The sequence below is a fragment of the Bufo bufo genome, chromosome 3, assembly GCF_905171765.1.
Source record: "Bufo bufo chromosome 3, aBufBuf1.1, whole genome shotgun sequence".
NCBI lineage: Eukaryota > Metazoa > Chordata > Amphibia > Anura > Bufonidae > Bufo > Bufo bufo.
Genome location: NC_053391.1, coordinates 243,966,312 through 243,982,173, shown reverse-complemented (window position 1 = coordinate 243,982,173; position 15,862 = coordinate 243,966,312). Strand labels below are relative to the sequence as shown.

Genomic DNA, 15,862 nt, shown 5'->3' with positions numbered 1-15,862 from the left:
TTGCTAACAGAATATGAAAGCTGTATATATTAAACTTGAATTTAACACTTGCAGATATGGAAAATACAGTTTTTTTTAAAAAAATTGTGTTTTTAAAACCCCAGAAAATGATGGGTGTATTTCTACCTTAAATTGCACACTGACTAATACAGATGTTGTAGTTTGCCCCCAAAAAATTGTGATTTGCAATGTCCCAAAAGCTCAGATGCAGTGCTGGTGCACTGAGCATGCATAAAATGGCTGCACTGAGCATGCATAAAATGGCCGCCGCCACCCACCTAACTAGCTTGTGTCTGCAACTGTTTTTTTCAGACTCACATACTTCCAAGTCACAACTAACTGAAGACAAAAAATGGTGATTCTTCTGGCTCAGCATATGGAGCTGCCTCCCTACTGCTCCCTGTCTGTTCCAGTGTCATGTTATCTTCCATCTTGTTCCTCACTTGTGGTTTTCTCCTCCAATATTTACAGTAAAATGGCACTGGGCACCATTTTTACCCGATTTGTCCAAAACAAATCAGAAAAGCTTTGGAATTATTTGATGGTCACTTTTTTGTGAAATTTGTATTGAATCAGATTTGTTACTATTTTGGCAGATTTGTATCTTAGTAGTAGGCAGGGACTCTTTAGCTGAATTGAAATTCATTTTTATCAAGTATTTCTGAGGTGGAGTTTTTGGATATGATATGTTTCTCTTGCTCATCGCTAGGGTTTCTCTTGCACTTTGCTAGGGTTTACCTACCGCACTAAGATATTTGATCCTGAGATCCCATGTGACTTACTCTGATGTGCTTGTTGCCATGACAAATAAGGAGGCAGCCAAGTGGGTGAAATTCCTATTTACGTTAGTGCATGCCTTTTAGGCATGCAATGTAGCAATTTAATTTACAGACGAGATCTTTACCCAATAAATTGTGTATAACTGTATCACTGAGAAGAAAGACTGCCTGTATGCTTAGGAAACCAATTTGTTCTGGCAGTGTCTCAGGCACCTGTGTGTCTGTTATTGGAAGCTTGGAAAGCAATTCACCACCTCCATTTTAACCAGGCAAGGGAAAGACAACTAATTTGCACTATTTTTAGTGGTCAATTGATCTATACTCTGCTTAGAGTGGGAAAATATCGACATGGGGGAGGGGCACTACAACTGATTGAGACTCCCTTTCATAGTTAATTTCTGTATGTTATATGTTTGAAATCTTCTGTTATCCCACACTCCATTGGCCCTTCAATAATTATAATGATATTATTTTATGGCTGAATTATCAGTCAATGATGATTTAACATTTTGCATAACTGGATATAGACTGCTACAAACACCTCCTGCAATTCAAAACCACAGTGAGAACTACAACCATGTTTGTTTGCATCAATGGCCATAGTCCTAGACTTTCACCACCCCAATATCTCCCAGAAATATTTTCCATACCTTCCAAATACCACCAAATTTTTGAAGCAACGACCTCTTGGCAACCACACAGGTTTTATTCCAACCTCAAAAATATGAAAGAGATTAACCAGACTGACAGTGAAAGCCTGAGAGCTTCCAATGGATTTGACTTCAAATCAAGTAGCACACTTATGGTGCTATAGTGGTCTTTGAGATCTTGGGAGTGCCCAAGACTGCTTACCTAAAGACAGCCATGTAACACTTTAATTCCTAAGACAGGCACAGTGTGTGGGGGATGTCTCAACTCCACACTTTGCAACCTGTTAGTCAGGCAAGACCCAAATAACAGGAAAAGACTCATATGTGAGAAAAAGAAATTGGAAATGTCTCTTGTAGCCTAAGTTCGTCAAACCAAGATCCACAGAGGAGGAGAGGCTAGTAATAAATCCTCCCATCTAGTTTACTTGCACTGGAGTTATAGGCTGCAGGGCATGCCTGTATCCTCCACCATCTGATAGAAAGTATAGCACCTCTACCGGTGAAACTTGAAAAATTAGAATATCATGCAAAGTTCATTTATTTTAGTAATGCAACTTAAAAGGTGAAAATAATATATGAGATAGACTCATTACATGCAAAGGGAGATATTTCAAGCCTTTATTTTTTATAATTTGAATGATTATATCTTACAGCTTATGAAAACCCCAAAGTCACAATCTCAGTTACCCTTTGCTCAGGGGGTATGGATTAATTAGTTGACTAGAGTGTGACACTTTGAGCCTAGAATATTGAACCTTTTCACAATATTCTAATTTTAAGTTGCATTAATGCAACTCCTTTTAACCTCTTCAGGACACATGACGTACCGGTACGTCACGTTGTCCTGGTACCGGCGGGCGGCGATCGGAACCCGGTGCCTGCTCAAATCATTGGCTAGATGCGCCGGGGGGTCCTGTGACCCCCCCCCCCATGTCGGCAATCGCAGAAAACCGCAGGTCAATTCAGACCTGCAGTTTTCTGCGTTTCCGGGTTATTCGGGTCTCTGGCGACCCGATAACCAGGAACAGGATGGTGATCGTTGGTGTGATTTTACCCCACCAATCACCATCCTGTGATCCTGAGAGGTGATGGTGACATCACCTCTCAGGATCGCCTCTGATTGGTTGGTGGGCGGGCCGGCGGGAGATTCAAATGTTGCCAGTGCTCCTCTCCTCCTCCTTTTGTGTCCTGGAGCAGAGGAGAGAGGAGCGCTGCCTGCACCTCGTCGTCGATCTGTGCCAGCATCACCCTATCTGTGCCCCTTGCCCACCAGGACCCGATCTGTGCCCCAGCACCCCCCATCTGATTAGCAGGTAATTAGGGAAAGTATAGGGAAAGGTTGGGCTAGGCAGGGATAATAAAGGGAAAGTTAGTGTGAAAAAAACTTTTATTGCATCACCCTAAGTAGGGTGTCTGGGGTCCACAGCACAGCTGTGTGACCCTAGACCCCCCAGGGGTGCTGCCGCTTGCCCCCCCAACTTTTTTGGGGTGCAGGATTTTATTAATTTTTTTATTTTTGTGTGTACGCTGACTGTGGCCGGCACTCTTAGCGTCCGGCCACTGTTAGCGCATCACACACTCCACCACTGATCAACTACGGACGGTTGATCAGCGGTTTAGAATTTTTTTTTCCTAATTTTTTGCCCTTTTTTTTGTTAGTCTTTTTTTTTTCTGTAAGTTTTAGGGTGAGTTCGCGAACACCCGTGCCCCCACACACAGGCACACCAAATAAAGATTTACACGCACGTACATACACACGCAGACACACACTCCCCTATGGCCCGCCGGACGTTCTTGGCCGAGGAGGCATACGCCCAGCTTGCCTCCGACTCTGAGAGTCCCAGTGAGGACGAGGATGACCCCACTTTCCTGTTGTCATCCGCGTCCTCCTCATCATCTAGCGATGATGATGAGCCCCCAAGGCAGCGGAGACGCCGCCAGGCGGAGCAAGGGGACCGCCATGTTAGGGACCCTGTGGCCCACCCTAGTACGAGCAGCTCTGGGGCTCATACTAGTTTTCCGGCCCACCAGTTAAATCCACCGGAGCCCCCTGCCGGTGAACTTGTCTGGTGTACCCCAGAGCGATTTGAGCCCGTGATTCCTGAGTTTGTAGGCCAATCAGGAATCCAGATTTCCACAGTGGGCTTCACTGAATATGACTTTTTTTGTCATTTTTTCAGTGACCAACGGGTAAATCTAATGGTGGAGCAGATGAACCTGTACGCCCAACAGTTCGTTGCTCAACACCCGGGCTCCTTTTTGTCTAGGCCCGGTGGCTGGACACCGGTCAGTGCAGCCGAGATGAGGACATTTTGGGGCCTCGTGCTGGATATGGGCCTAGTCAAGAAACCTAGTGTCAGGCATTACTGGAGTGGGGACGTCCTCTACCAGACCCCACTTTACAGTACGGCCATGACACGATCCCGGTTTGAGGCCACCCGGAAATGTCTGCATTATTCAGATAATGCAGCATGTCCCCCCCCCGAGGTGATCCTGCCCATGACCGTCTGTATAAGATACGGACGGTCATCGATCACTCTGGGGCCAAATTTATATAGGCGTATGTACCTGGAAGGGAGGTCGCGGTTGATGAGTCTCTCATTGTGTTCAAGGGGAGACTCATTTTCCGCCCGTATGTTCCCTCAAAGCGGGCGAGGTATGGCGTGAAGCTATACAAACTTTGTGAGAGTACCTCAGGGTACACTTACAAGTTTCGTGTGTACGAGGGGCGAGATTCCCGTATTCAACCCCCAGAATGTCCCCCCACTCTGGGTGTTAGCGGGAAACTTGTGTGGGACCTTATGCACCAACTGCTAGATAAGGGTTACCACCTTTACATGGATAACTTTTATACTAGTATCCCCTTGTTCCAGTCCCTTGCCGCCAGATCCACGTCCGCTTGTGGGACCGTGCGGAAAAATCAACGCAGCCTCCCTACCCTCCCCCTCCAGGTACCTATCTCCAGAGGTGAGACCCGTGCCCATACCACTGGAAACCTGTTGCTGGTCAGGTATAAGGACAAGAGGGATGTCCTTGTACTGTCCACAATTCATGGTAACCTGTGCGAGGTACCGCGGCAACGGTCCTCAAGCCCGATTGTATCGTCGACTACAATCGGTATATGGGAGGAGTTGATCTCTCTGATCAAGTCCTCAAGCCATATAATACCATGCGCAAAACCTGGTATGGTACAAAAAAGTTGTGGTCTACTTGGTGCAGGTTGCCATGTACAACTCTTTTGTGCTGTCCCGGAGCGCTGGCAACACAAGGACACTCCTTCAGTTCTATGAGGCAGTCCTCAAGGCCCTGATCTTTTTGGACCGGTAAAGAGCAGGCCGGAGTACCTTGGGAACTGGAGGCGCCCGGATCGTCCCTGGCCAACACTTTCCAGGTGTGGTCCCCCATACTGGAAAGAAGGGACGAACCCAAAAAAGGTGCAGAGTGTGTCACAGGAGGGGAATACGGAAGGACACCACTACTCAATGTGACATGTGCCCCGATCATCCAGGCCTTTGCATTATTGGTTGCTTCAGGTAGTACCACACTTCTATGGAGTACTAAATTTATATCCCAATTTAGCCACTGACATCGGATAAAAAAACTGGTTCTCAGACTTGAGACACTCAAAAAAATTGTAAAACCAAAATTTTTTTATTAAAAGTATACAAATTAGGTATCTCAGCGTTGGTAATAATCTCCTCTATAAAAATACCCCATGACCCAACCCCCAAGATTAACACGGTCCAAAAAAAAAAAACTGTGCAAAAAAAAGATTTATTTTTTGTCACCTTACATAACAAAAAGTTTAATAGCAAGCGATCAAAAAGTCTTATAGCCCCCAAAATAGTGCTAATAAAACCGTCCTCTCATCCCGCAAAAAATGATCCCCCACATAAGATAATCGGCTAAAAAAAAAAAATAAAATGACTCAGACTTTAGAGATACATGAAAAAATTTTTGTATAAAAAAGGATAATATAGTCTAAAACCAAAATAATTGTAAAAAAAGTAGACTTATTAGGTATCGCCGCGTCGGTAATAATCTCCTCTATAAAAATACCCCATGACCCAACCCCCAAGATTAACACGGTTTAAAAAAAACAAAAAACAAACGGTGTAAAAAACATTCTTTTTTGTCACCTTACATAACAAAAAGTTTAATAGCAAGCGATCAAAAAGTCATAAAGCCCCCAAAATAGTGCCAATAAAACCGTCCTCTCATTCCGCTAAAAATGAGCCCCCACATAAGATAATCGGCAAAAAAAAAATAAAAAAAATGACAGACTTTAGAAATACAAAAAAAAGTTTTTGTATCAAAAAGGATAATATGGTCTAAAACCTAAATAATTGTAAAAAAAGTTTACTTATTAGATATCGCCGCGTCCATAAGAATCTCCTCTATAAAAATACCCTATGACCTAACCCCCCAGATTAACACGGTCAAAAAAACTAATAAAAACGGTGCCAAAACAGCTATTTTTGGAATTTTTCCATTTCAATCCGTTTTTTACGGTAACAAAGCAAGGGTTAACAACCAAACAAAACTTAATATTTATTACCCAGATACTGCAGTTTACAGAAACGCCACATTTGTGGTCGTAAACTGCTGTATCACTAAAAGGCAGGGCGCAAAAGGAAAGGACCGACATGGTTTTTGGAAGGCCGATTTTAATGGCCTTTTTTATTGACACCATGTCCCTTTTGAAGCCCCCCTGATGCCCCCCTAGAGTAAAAACTCCCTAAAAGTGATGCCATCTAAGAAACTACACCCTTCAAGGTATTCAAAACTGATTTTACAAACTTTATTAACCCTTTAGGTGTTCCTCAACAGTTAATGGCAAATGGAGATGAAATTTCAGAATTTCAATTTTTGGTAACCTTGCCTCACAAAAATGTAATATAGAGCAACCAAAAATCATATGTACCCTAAAAATATGATGGGGTCATTTTTAGGGAGTTTCTACTCTAGGGGTGCTTCAGGGGGGCTTCAAATGGGACATGGTGTAAATAATCCAGTCCGGCAAAACCTGCCTTCTAAAAACCATATGGCGCACCTTTCCCTCTACGCCCTACTGTGTGGCCGTACAGTAGTGTACGACCACATATGGGGTGTTTCTGTAAACGTCAGAGTCAGGGAAATAAAGATACAGTCTTGTTTGGCTATTAACCCTTGCTTTGTTAGTGGAAAAAATGGGTTAAAATGGAAAATTTTGCAAAAAAATACATTCTCAAATTTCATCCCCATTTGCCAATAACTCTTGTGCAACACCTAAAGGGTTAACAAAGTTTGTAAAATCCATTTTGAATACCTTGAGGGGTGTAGAATGGGGTCATTTTTGGGTGGTTTCTATTATGTAAGCCTCGCAAAGTGACTTCAGACCTAAACTGGTCCCTAAAAATTGGGTTTTTGAAAATTTCAGAAAAATTTCAAGATTTGCTTCTAAACTTCTAAGCCTTGTAACATCCCCAAAAAATAAAATATCATTCCCAAAATGATCCAAACATGAAGTAGAAATATGGGGAATGTAAAGTAATAACTATTTTTGGAGGTATTACTATGTATTATAGAAGTAGAGGAGTTGAAACTTGGAAATTTGCAATTCTTTACAAATTTTTGCTAAATTTGGTATTTTTTATAAATAAAAATTATTTTTTTTAACTTTATTTTACCAGTGTCATGAAGTACAATATGTGACGAAAAAAAAAATCTCAGAATGGCTTGGATAAGTCAAAGCGTTTTAAAGTTATCACCACTTAAAGTGACACTGGTCAGATTTGCAAAAAATGGCCTGTCCTTAAGGTAAAATAAGGCTGTGTCCTTAAGGAGTTAAGTTGCATTACTGAAATAAATGAACTTTTGCACAATATTCTAATTTTTAGAGTTTCACCTGTTTTACTTCTCCAAATCTTCAAAGTCTCACAAAGAGAAATGTTTAAGTATTCTATTTGAGTATTTATAGATGGTAAAGACATTAAGAGTGAAAAATCAAAATAAGTAAAGGATCTGTGAATTGAGACCATCAGCCACATAGAATGGTCTAGAAAGTCTGTCTCCTTGCTTAAAAGGGTTTTCTGGTATTAAAATACAGAAAAAAATATATAAATGTCTAGTGATGAGCGGCAGGGGTCATATTCAAATTCGTGATATTTTGCAAATATTTTGTAGAATATTTGTCGAATATTCGCAAATTCAAATATTCTCTATATTCTACATTCTTTTTTTTTTTTACTCGAAAATCGGCAAGGCATGGGTCAAAAACGAATATATAGCACTATAGAATATAGTGCTATATATTTGTTTTTTAGTATATTCGTCATTTTTTTTTCCATCTGAAGTTATGATTCCTCCCTGCTTAAGTTGCTTGTCGAAGTGCCGATATTGGCGATTAAAATTCGTAATTCGAATATTCACGCTCAACACTATAAATGTGGTGTTGCTGTATCTTATCTTATTGATACAGAGAATAAAGGTAACAGGTCAGTTTTACCGAATAGGGGACGCCATAAAAACAAAACCTGTCATGAAACTATGACAGAATTGCATTCTGTTCCAGTTTTACTTCATTTGGATTTTTTTACCCCAGCTTCACACTATATCGTATGCAATATTAAATGGTGTCATTAGAAATTACAACTTGTCTAGCAAAAAAGCCTGTATACAGCTATTTGTACGGAAGGCAGGGAGTGAAAAATGAAAAAGCAAACAAAGAAAATCACAAGGTCCTGAAGTGGTTAAGCCATTTTTTTGGGCCATTTTGCCTTTCTTTCTAACAATTTGTGCATTCACAGTAATACATATTATTAACCAAATTGCATAATTGATTATAGTATTCTGGCAAACATAAAGTGTATATACTGCACGGCATATGCTACAATTCAATGGGTGACATATGCAACTATGTTAGGACTTTACATTGGGTGTATGCATAAAATCTGAACACAGAAATACATGAGAGATGAACAAAGGACTATTTTTTTGTTAGCTGTCTCTAATTGTGAGAGAGTTGATTCAGATATTTTATTGTTTACACATGTTTCCAGAGGTAGTTACTTATTGAGAACACAAGTCCATTGGTCCCTGCATCCTTGTGCAAAGGCCTCTTCCCAGATAAATATTTCCAACTCTGTTTAAGTTTAGGGTTGGTTATAATAATGACTATTGGGCTGAGTGTCGCATATGAAGATGCTAAAAATATCCGGATATCATTCATGTCAGTGCTTACATTAGACAAAGTTAACGTGTAGCTCCACATTGCATTATCTAGTCCATACAGTATAACATAGAGTACAACTAATAAAATGACTGCTCTTGAAGCTTTGTACTCTGTCGATCTTTTTTTATCTTTGTCCGAGCTCCTCATTCCTTTCACAGTTTTCTCATGTTGAAGCAAGGTATACACAATGTAAATGCTTGCAAATACCATCAGTCCTACAAAAGTAAAATCTCGAAGGGCATTAAAAGTTCCATTGACAATGTATGCTGTATATGTTAAAAAGTCAGCATCACAATATACTAAATGAAGGGTGTAAGGTGAAGTTGTCATGTTTTTCCTAGCATGTGCATCAAGAATATTGTAAGGATATATTGAGAGGTTGATTAAATATAAAATGATGATGACGGTCATGACATTTTGTAAAATCTTCTGTTTTAGGTACAACCACACTCTAAAGGATGGGGCAATCGTAATGCACTGGCAAAAACTAAGTAGACTTGTGATACAAATAGACATAGCTCTACTTATTCTGTATGTAAAAATGACAAGTTTGCATTCAGTATCATCAAGTAAATTCTGTACACCTATTGCATTTAGGGATTGTGGGATGATTCGAGAAAGGATAACTAGAAGATTGGCTATTGCCAACATGGTCAGTATTGTGTTGGTTGGAAGAATTTTCTTCTCAATTATTTTGTTTAAGGTAAATTTTATAAGAATGAACATGTTCCCTGGAATACCAACTATTACAAGCAGGGAAAAGCCTATTGCTTTGAAGAGAAGTTGAGGGCCCATCTGACTTGAAGTCTTGAATGTTTGTAACCTGAAATAGAAGCAGAAATGGCAAAATGTATCATATAGCTACAAAACCTGACATAACCTAACACCAGTGTGAAGAAGTGCAAAGATTTTTGGAATATTGTACAGTAGTGTGATAATATGAAAACTGAATAGCAGCCTGTAAGCTGTTTTATATAAAGCAGTGTAGATAGACCCTGTCAGGGGAGGGCAAAACTCATTAGAGATATTGCTGAAAACTTGCCATTTGGCTACCTTGCCCAACTTGCCCCTAACCTTTAAAGTAATTTAAAATATCTACCTTTATTGCAATAATATTTAAACATGGTAATACTGAAAGTGTGTTCAGATTAAAAATCGCCAGGCTAAATGCATTTCCTATAGTGAGTGTAGCTAGGACTAGCAGGTGTGCACTACCTGTATAATCTCTATTCTGCTGCATCTAAAGCTTGTTTGGCTCACAAATCAGTTCACTTCACTGACTAGGTAAGTATATAGCTAGCATCAAAGTGGCACCTAAAAACTAGTCACCTCAAGGACAATGACATCGGCATGAGGTTTACATCAGAAATCGACAATGACACTTTTACTTTTTTGGACTTGAAGATCTCTGTGGATTCCGGTGGCAGCATCCAGACTGAAATTTTCAGTAAACCTACGTCTACAAACAACTTATTGCATTGGAACAGTTTCCACTCTTTACCTCTAAAAAAAAGAGATACCCACAGGCCAATACATCAGAGCATGTAGGAACTGCTCTGATGAAGCCAGTTTTCTTAAAGAGTGTGACCTTCTGTACAATAGATTTAGAGAGAGAGGAGAGCTCCATTTAAGTAAACAGAGCTTAGCACCGCCCAGGCCATTGATACTAGTCGTGATGTCACTGGGCCTGCGGTAAACAGCGAGAAGGCCGCGGCGCTACTGCCAGCACCGCTGGCGTCTCAAACAGCTGATTGGCAGGGGTCCCGGGTGTCAGACCCCCGCCGATCAGATGCTAATGATCTATCCAGAGGATAGATTATCAGTTTAAAAAAACTGCAAAACCCCTTTAAGGGAAAAAATAAATCCTTCCCGACTCCAATCAGGCAATCAGAATAACTCCCTGGATCAACGACCCCTCTCTAGTAACTATAGCCTATAATATTATTACACTCCAGAAATACATCCAGGTCCCTCTTGAACTCTTTTAGTGAACTCACCATCACCACCTCCTCAGGCAGATAGTTCAATAGTCTCACTGCTCTTACCCTAAAGAATCCTCTTCTATGTTTGTGTACAAACCTTTTTTCCTCCAGACGCAGAGGATGTCCCCTCGTCACAGTCACAGTCCTGGGGATAAATATATGATGGGAGAGATCTCTGTACTGACCCCTGATATATTTATAGATAGTTATTACATCTCCCCTCAGTTGTCTTTTTTCTAAAGTGAATAACCCTAATTTTGATAATCTTTCAGGGTACTGTAGTCCCCCATTATTTCTTTAGTTGCCCTCCTCTGAACCCTCTCCAGCTCTGCTATGTCTTAATTCATTTATATCTTCGATGAGTCATTTTTTTCTCCTTAGAATAGGACTGTGAATTTTCTCTTGACTATACAGCAAATAGTAATGGACGAACATCGGCCGGGACGGTTCGCGAACGCGATCGCGATCAAATGTTGGCGAACCGCAAGTTCGTGGTGGACCCCATTCATTTTAATGGCAGGCGAACCTGAAATTCCTTCAGCTCATATTTGCAGCCACCAAATAATTACAAGAAGTGCACAAATCGTTCCACAACATGGACAGTGACATACCAGATGTATTATTCGAATTTGCAATTTCCATTCATAATTTTTTCCAATGCGAAATATCGGCAATGTAATTTTCGCCTATGCGCATGTGTTAAGGCTGGCCGCAGGCTAGCCTGGGTTTGTGGGAGGGGCCGGTACCTGTCTTAAGCAGTCTGGCTCTCCCAGGCAGCACGTCGGCATTCGGACGTCTGCTACTTCCGGGTGTGACGTCATCAGCAAGCGTCCTGCACGAGTCGGATCTCAGAGAAGCCGGGTGTACCTTTCCCTTCAGTCTGCAAGCTGTTCAGGTCGTTTTCCAAGATAACTGGTTTGTTTGGGGAGCGTGGCAACGTGGAGGAGGGTAGGAGGGTGTGTAGAGAGGGGGAAGTGTGCCGGAGGATCGCTTCTCCTCACTGCGTTCAGGCACATGCAATTCAAGTTTTGGCACCAATGGGCAGCATTGTCACATAGTTGGAGCTCATTGCCTGTCTCAGCATAACCTGTATCTAAGTTCATACAGGGGCTGCGAGTCATCTGAGCTCAGCAGGTTAAACTCTGGCAGCTGGGTCCTGGTGCCATTACTGAGTTGATTACTTACAAGGTTGCTGCTTGTGCACATGTTTGACACTCATCACATACACTACATACATACCTTAGACACATAGTTCGCACATCAGGCAGTTTGACGAAAAAAAGAAAAAAGAAAAAAAAAAGGGTACAAGTGGATTGTTAAATAAAGTTAAAAAAAAAAAAAGGTACAAGTGGATTGTTAAATAAAGTAAAAAAAAAAAAAAAAAAAAAAAAGAAGTGGGTTGTTCGAATAAAGAAAAAAAAAAAAAAACCTTTTATCCACCAAGCTTCATCCATACACCTCTAGCATAGGTACATCCGCCAATACAGCCACACGCCCGCACGACATCCACACCCCGTTTCATCTCGTAGACTAGTGTCATACGTCATACGGTCTGTTTTCCACAAATCCTATACTTACATACATCACCTACCACGTCTGTAGGTTCTTTAGCCCGCAGTATTCGTTTTTAATTAATCTGCCACGTCACAGATTCACACAAACTCGGGCTCGCTTCATACGTCAGTGGAAACGACTATCATACTCCCTGTCAGCCTCGAAGGCTTTTCGTTCAATCGTTTCACGCTGCTGGGGGGGGAAGGGGAGGGGCTTAGATTCCGTCATCTTGTTTGTCAGCTTACGGGCAGCAGGTCGTAGGGTTAACAGGTTGTTTTTTTTTTTCTCTTCTCTTTTTCTTTCTTCGTTTTTTTTTGTTGTTGTTGTTGTTGTTGTTTTGTGGTGTTTGTTGTGTTGTTTGCAGTGGTCTACGCCATCTGCAACTTCAGCCAGTGCAGGCTCCTGCATGTCTGTGCCACATGTTTTAGGGCACATCCGGTCACGGTCTGCACATTGAAGCCGGCGTGACTGAGCCGGGTGAATGTGGAGGCACTAGATCAGCTGCTGCGGCTTCATTCGGTTCAGCCGTTCCGTACATTCCTGGTGGAAGGGTTTTCACGGGGGTTTCACACTGGGCTCATCACCTTGCCCCAGCAGACTCATGAATGCCCCAACTTGCAGTCGGCTTCTAAACATGCTGGTCTGGTGGATTCACTCTTGGCAGTTGAGCTGGACAAGGGTTTCATCATTGGTCCTTTCCAGTCCCCTCCTTTCTGCACTTGGAGGGTGAGCCCGGTGGGGGTGGTGCAGGGAAAATATTCCAATAAATTTCGTTTGATTTATGATTTATCTGCTCCACATTCTTCCCACGTTCCTAGTCTCAACTCGTTGATTCCGTCCGAGGAATTTTCCTTGAAGTATACTTCCGTAGACCAGGCTATCCAGGTCATTCTTCAGACAGGCATGGGGGCTTGGCTGTCCAAAGCAGATGTCTCTGATGCGTTCAAACTGCTGCCCATTAGCCCATCTCTCTGGCAGTGGCATGGCATCAAATGGAGAGATGCGTACTATTTCGCCACCAAGTTGACGTTTGGTTCCTAGAGCAGCCCCAGTCTGTTTGACAGGTTAGCGCAGGCACTGGAATGGATTTTGTTGGAACAGGGTTGCCAGAATGTCATTCACTACCTGGATGATTTTCTGTTGATCAAAGAACCCTCACAGGCACCTGTTGACTTGCAGGTTCTCTTGCAGGTCTTCAAGGAGTTAAACATTCCAGTGGCCGAACACTAAACAGAAGGGCCTGCGCAGGTTGTCACGTTCTTGGGGATCTCTCTGGATTCACGTGCCATGTCAGCCAGTCTGCCACAAGACAAACTCGACAGAATCAAATCAGGTGTCCGTTCCTTGCTCATGTCTCAGGTTTGCACCAAGAGAGAATTGCAGTCTCTGTTGGGCATGTTATACTTTGCCATGAGGATCATTCCTCAGGGTAGATCATTCATTTCAAGATTGCTAGTCTTATTACAACAGACCAGTGATTTGGACGCATCAGTGCATCTTAATGCGAACGCCCGAGCAGATCTGTTCATGTGGGACAGATTTCTCAGTGGGTGGAACGGCATTTCCATGTTTATTCCGAGGGCCACTTCTGATTCTCCACACGTATTTTCAGATGCGCCTGCCTCGGTAGGTTTCGCGGCCATATTTTGCTCACATTGGTTCGCCGGCTCATGGCCCACACACGTGCTACAGTTGCCGGGGTTTTCTCAGATGTCGGCATTGTTCGAGATCTATCCTATCGTAGCAGCTGCTATAGTCTGGGGGCATAGGTGGTCGGGTCACACGGTGGTTTTCCACACTGACAACATGGCAACCACAGAGATCATTAACAAGTGCAGATCTAAATTGTTACTCATCATGTCTTTCATGCGTAGATTGACCTGGATAGCCCTGGAACAGGGGTTTCATTTTCATGCCCTGTTTTTGGACGGGGTCAGCAATGTTGCAGCTGATGCTTTATCTCGTTTTGATTTTTCTCGCTTTTTCTTACAGAACCCAGAAGCAGACTCAGTGGGCACCCCGGTACCGGACTGGCGGCTGCTGGTCTTGGATTAGACTCTCTGATGGTGGTCGCCAGTTCACTCATTACCAAGTCTTTGTCGGCCAGTACGTTGCGGTCGTACCGCCGAGCGTGGGTGGTTTTTTTGAACTTTAAGTTGGCATATCCTAGAGGTGACACAGGTCAGGTCAAGTATATGGTGGCTTTCGTGTCTTATTGTCATTCGGTATTGGCTTTATCCTACAACACCATTAGGCTATATTTGGCTGGGGTGCAGCATTTTTTGGCACTTCAAGAGCCAGACAGACCCTCTATATTTTCAGCTCACCCGATCAAGGCCATCCTCAGAGGCATTCAAAAAAGCCAGGTCACGGTCAAGTCGGTCCGTCGACCTATTAAGGGGGACACGTTTCGTAGCCTGTCGGAAGTTCTCACATTGTCACCATTCGGAGTCCTTCCCAGCCTGGTGATCAAGGCGGCGATGTACTTGGCGTTTTACGGGTTTTTAAGACCAGGTGAAGTGACACAGGCCAGACAAGAGGCGGTGGTTCTCCGCAAGGGAGATTTAGTCAGGATGGGCAGTAACTCATTTGCAGTTGCCTCACAACAAAACAAGGCAGGTAGGTCCCGGCCATGTAGTTCTTCCAGACCACAAACGCATGGTGTCCAGTGACAGTCTTGGACAACCTCTTGTTGGCCCTTAGTCTTCACAGCCCCACCGACCCATTACTTCCATTCCCTGTTGGTCCACTGACGTCCAGCCAGTTCATCAAACATATTCGCATCCTGTTGACCAGTGTAGGATTGAATCCGGCTCAATTCTCGGGGCATTCTTTCCGCATCGGTGCGGCATCCGCAGCGTCCAAGCATGGAGTCCTTGTGCATATCATTAAACACTTGGGGCGCTGGCGCTCGGGGTGCTTTGTACGGTACATCCCGGAGCCACAAGCGGAGCTGGTCCAAGCATTCAGTACATTGGCAGAGTAGCACCTCAGGCCAATCCTTCCCTCACTGGTGGGTTTTGCCCCCTTTTTCAGGCATACCGACCTAGTGAGGCCAAGGCACACCTCAGGCCAATTAGGTAGGGGGGTGGTGCTTGGGCATCTTCCACTCGTTTAGGTCCTGACCACAAGTGTTAAGGCTGGCCGCAGGCTAGCCTGGGTTTGTGGGAGGGGCCGGTACCTGTCTTAAGCAGTCTGGCTCTCCCAGGCAGCACGTCGGCATTCGGACGTCCCCTGCCCACCCATTCCCATTCTTCATTCAGTCATTCAACCATCACATTCAGGGTATGCCCCCTTTTTCAGGCATACCGACCTAGTGAGGCCAAGGCACACCTCAGGCCAATTAGGTAGAGGGGTGGTGCTTGGGCATCTTCCACTCGTTTAGGTCCTGACCACAAGCGCAAAATATGCACGGCCTACTACAGCAACTGGGTTTCCACCAGACCGAAGTTGGATGCGATCAGAAAAGATGATTGGCAACAATTTTTGCGATGTTGAGGAAGAATTTATGATCACTGTAAGTAATTTCACATTAAAGCAGTTTATTTTATTACATTTCACATGCATGTTATAACAATCGCTGTATATGCAGATCGAGTGTTTAAAAAAAGCGCCATTGCGAAAATCCCTAATGATGCAATTTTTTTTTTTCGGGTTACACGCAACTTCACATTTTATAAGGTC

At 43.1% G+C, this 15,862-nt stretch overlaps 1 protein-coding gene across 1 annotated transcript; it reads right to left on the bottom strand.

Moving 5' to 3' along the window:
* Positions 1-4,651: 4,651 nt before the first annotated feature.
* On the bottom strand, positions 4,652-9,437 carry LOC120993340 (olfactory receptor class A-like protein 1; the record flags this gene model as incomplete). The annotated part of the gene is made up of 2 exons (XM_040421863.1): positions 8,511-9,437; positions 4,652-4,672 (listed from the first exon to the last, which is right to left on the bottom strand). Coding segments are annotated over exons 1-2 (948 nt in total), but the record flags the coding sequence as incomplete, so codon positions are not given.
* Between the last annotated feature and the right edge of the window lie 6,425 nt (positions 9,438-15,862).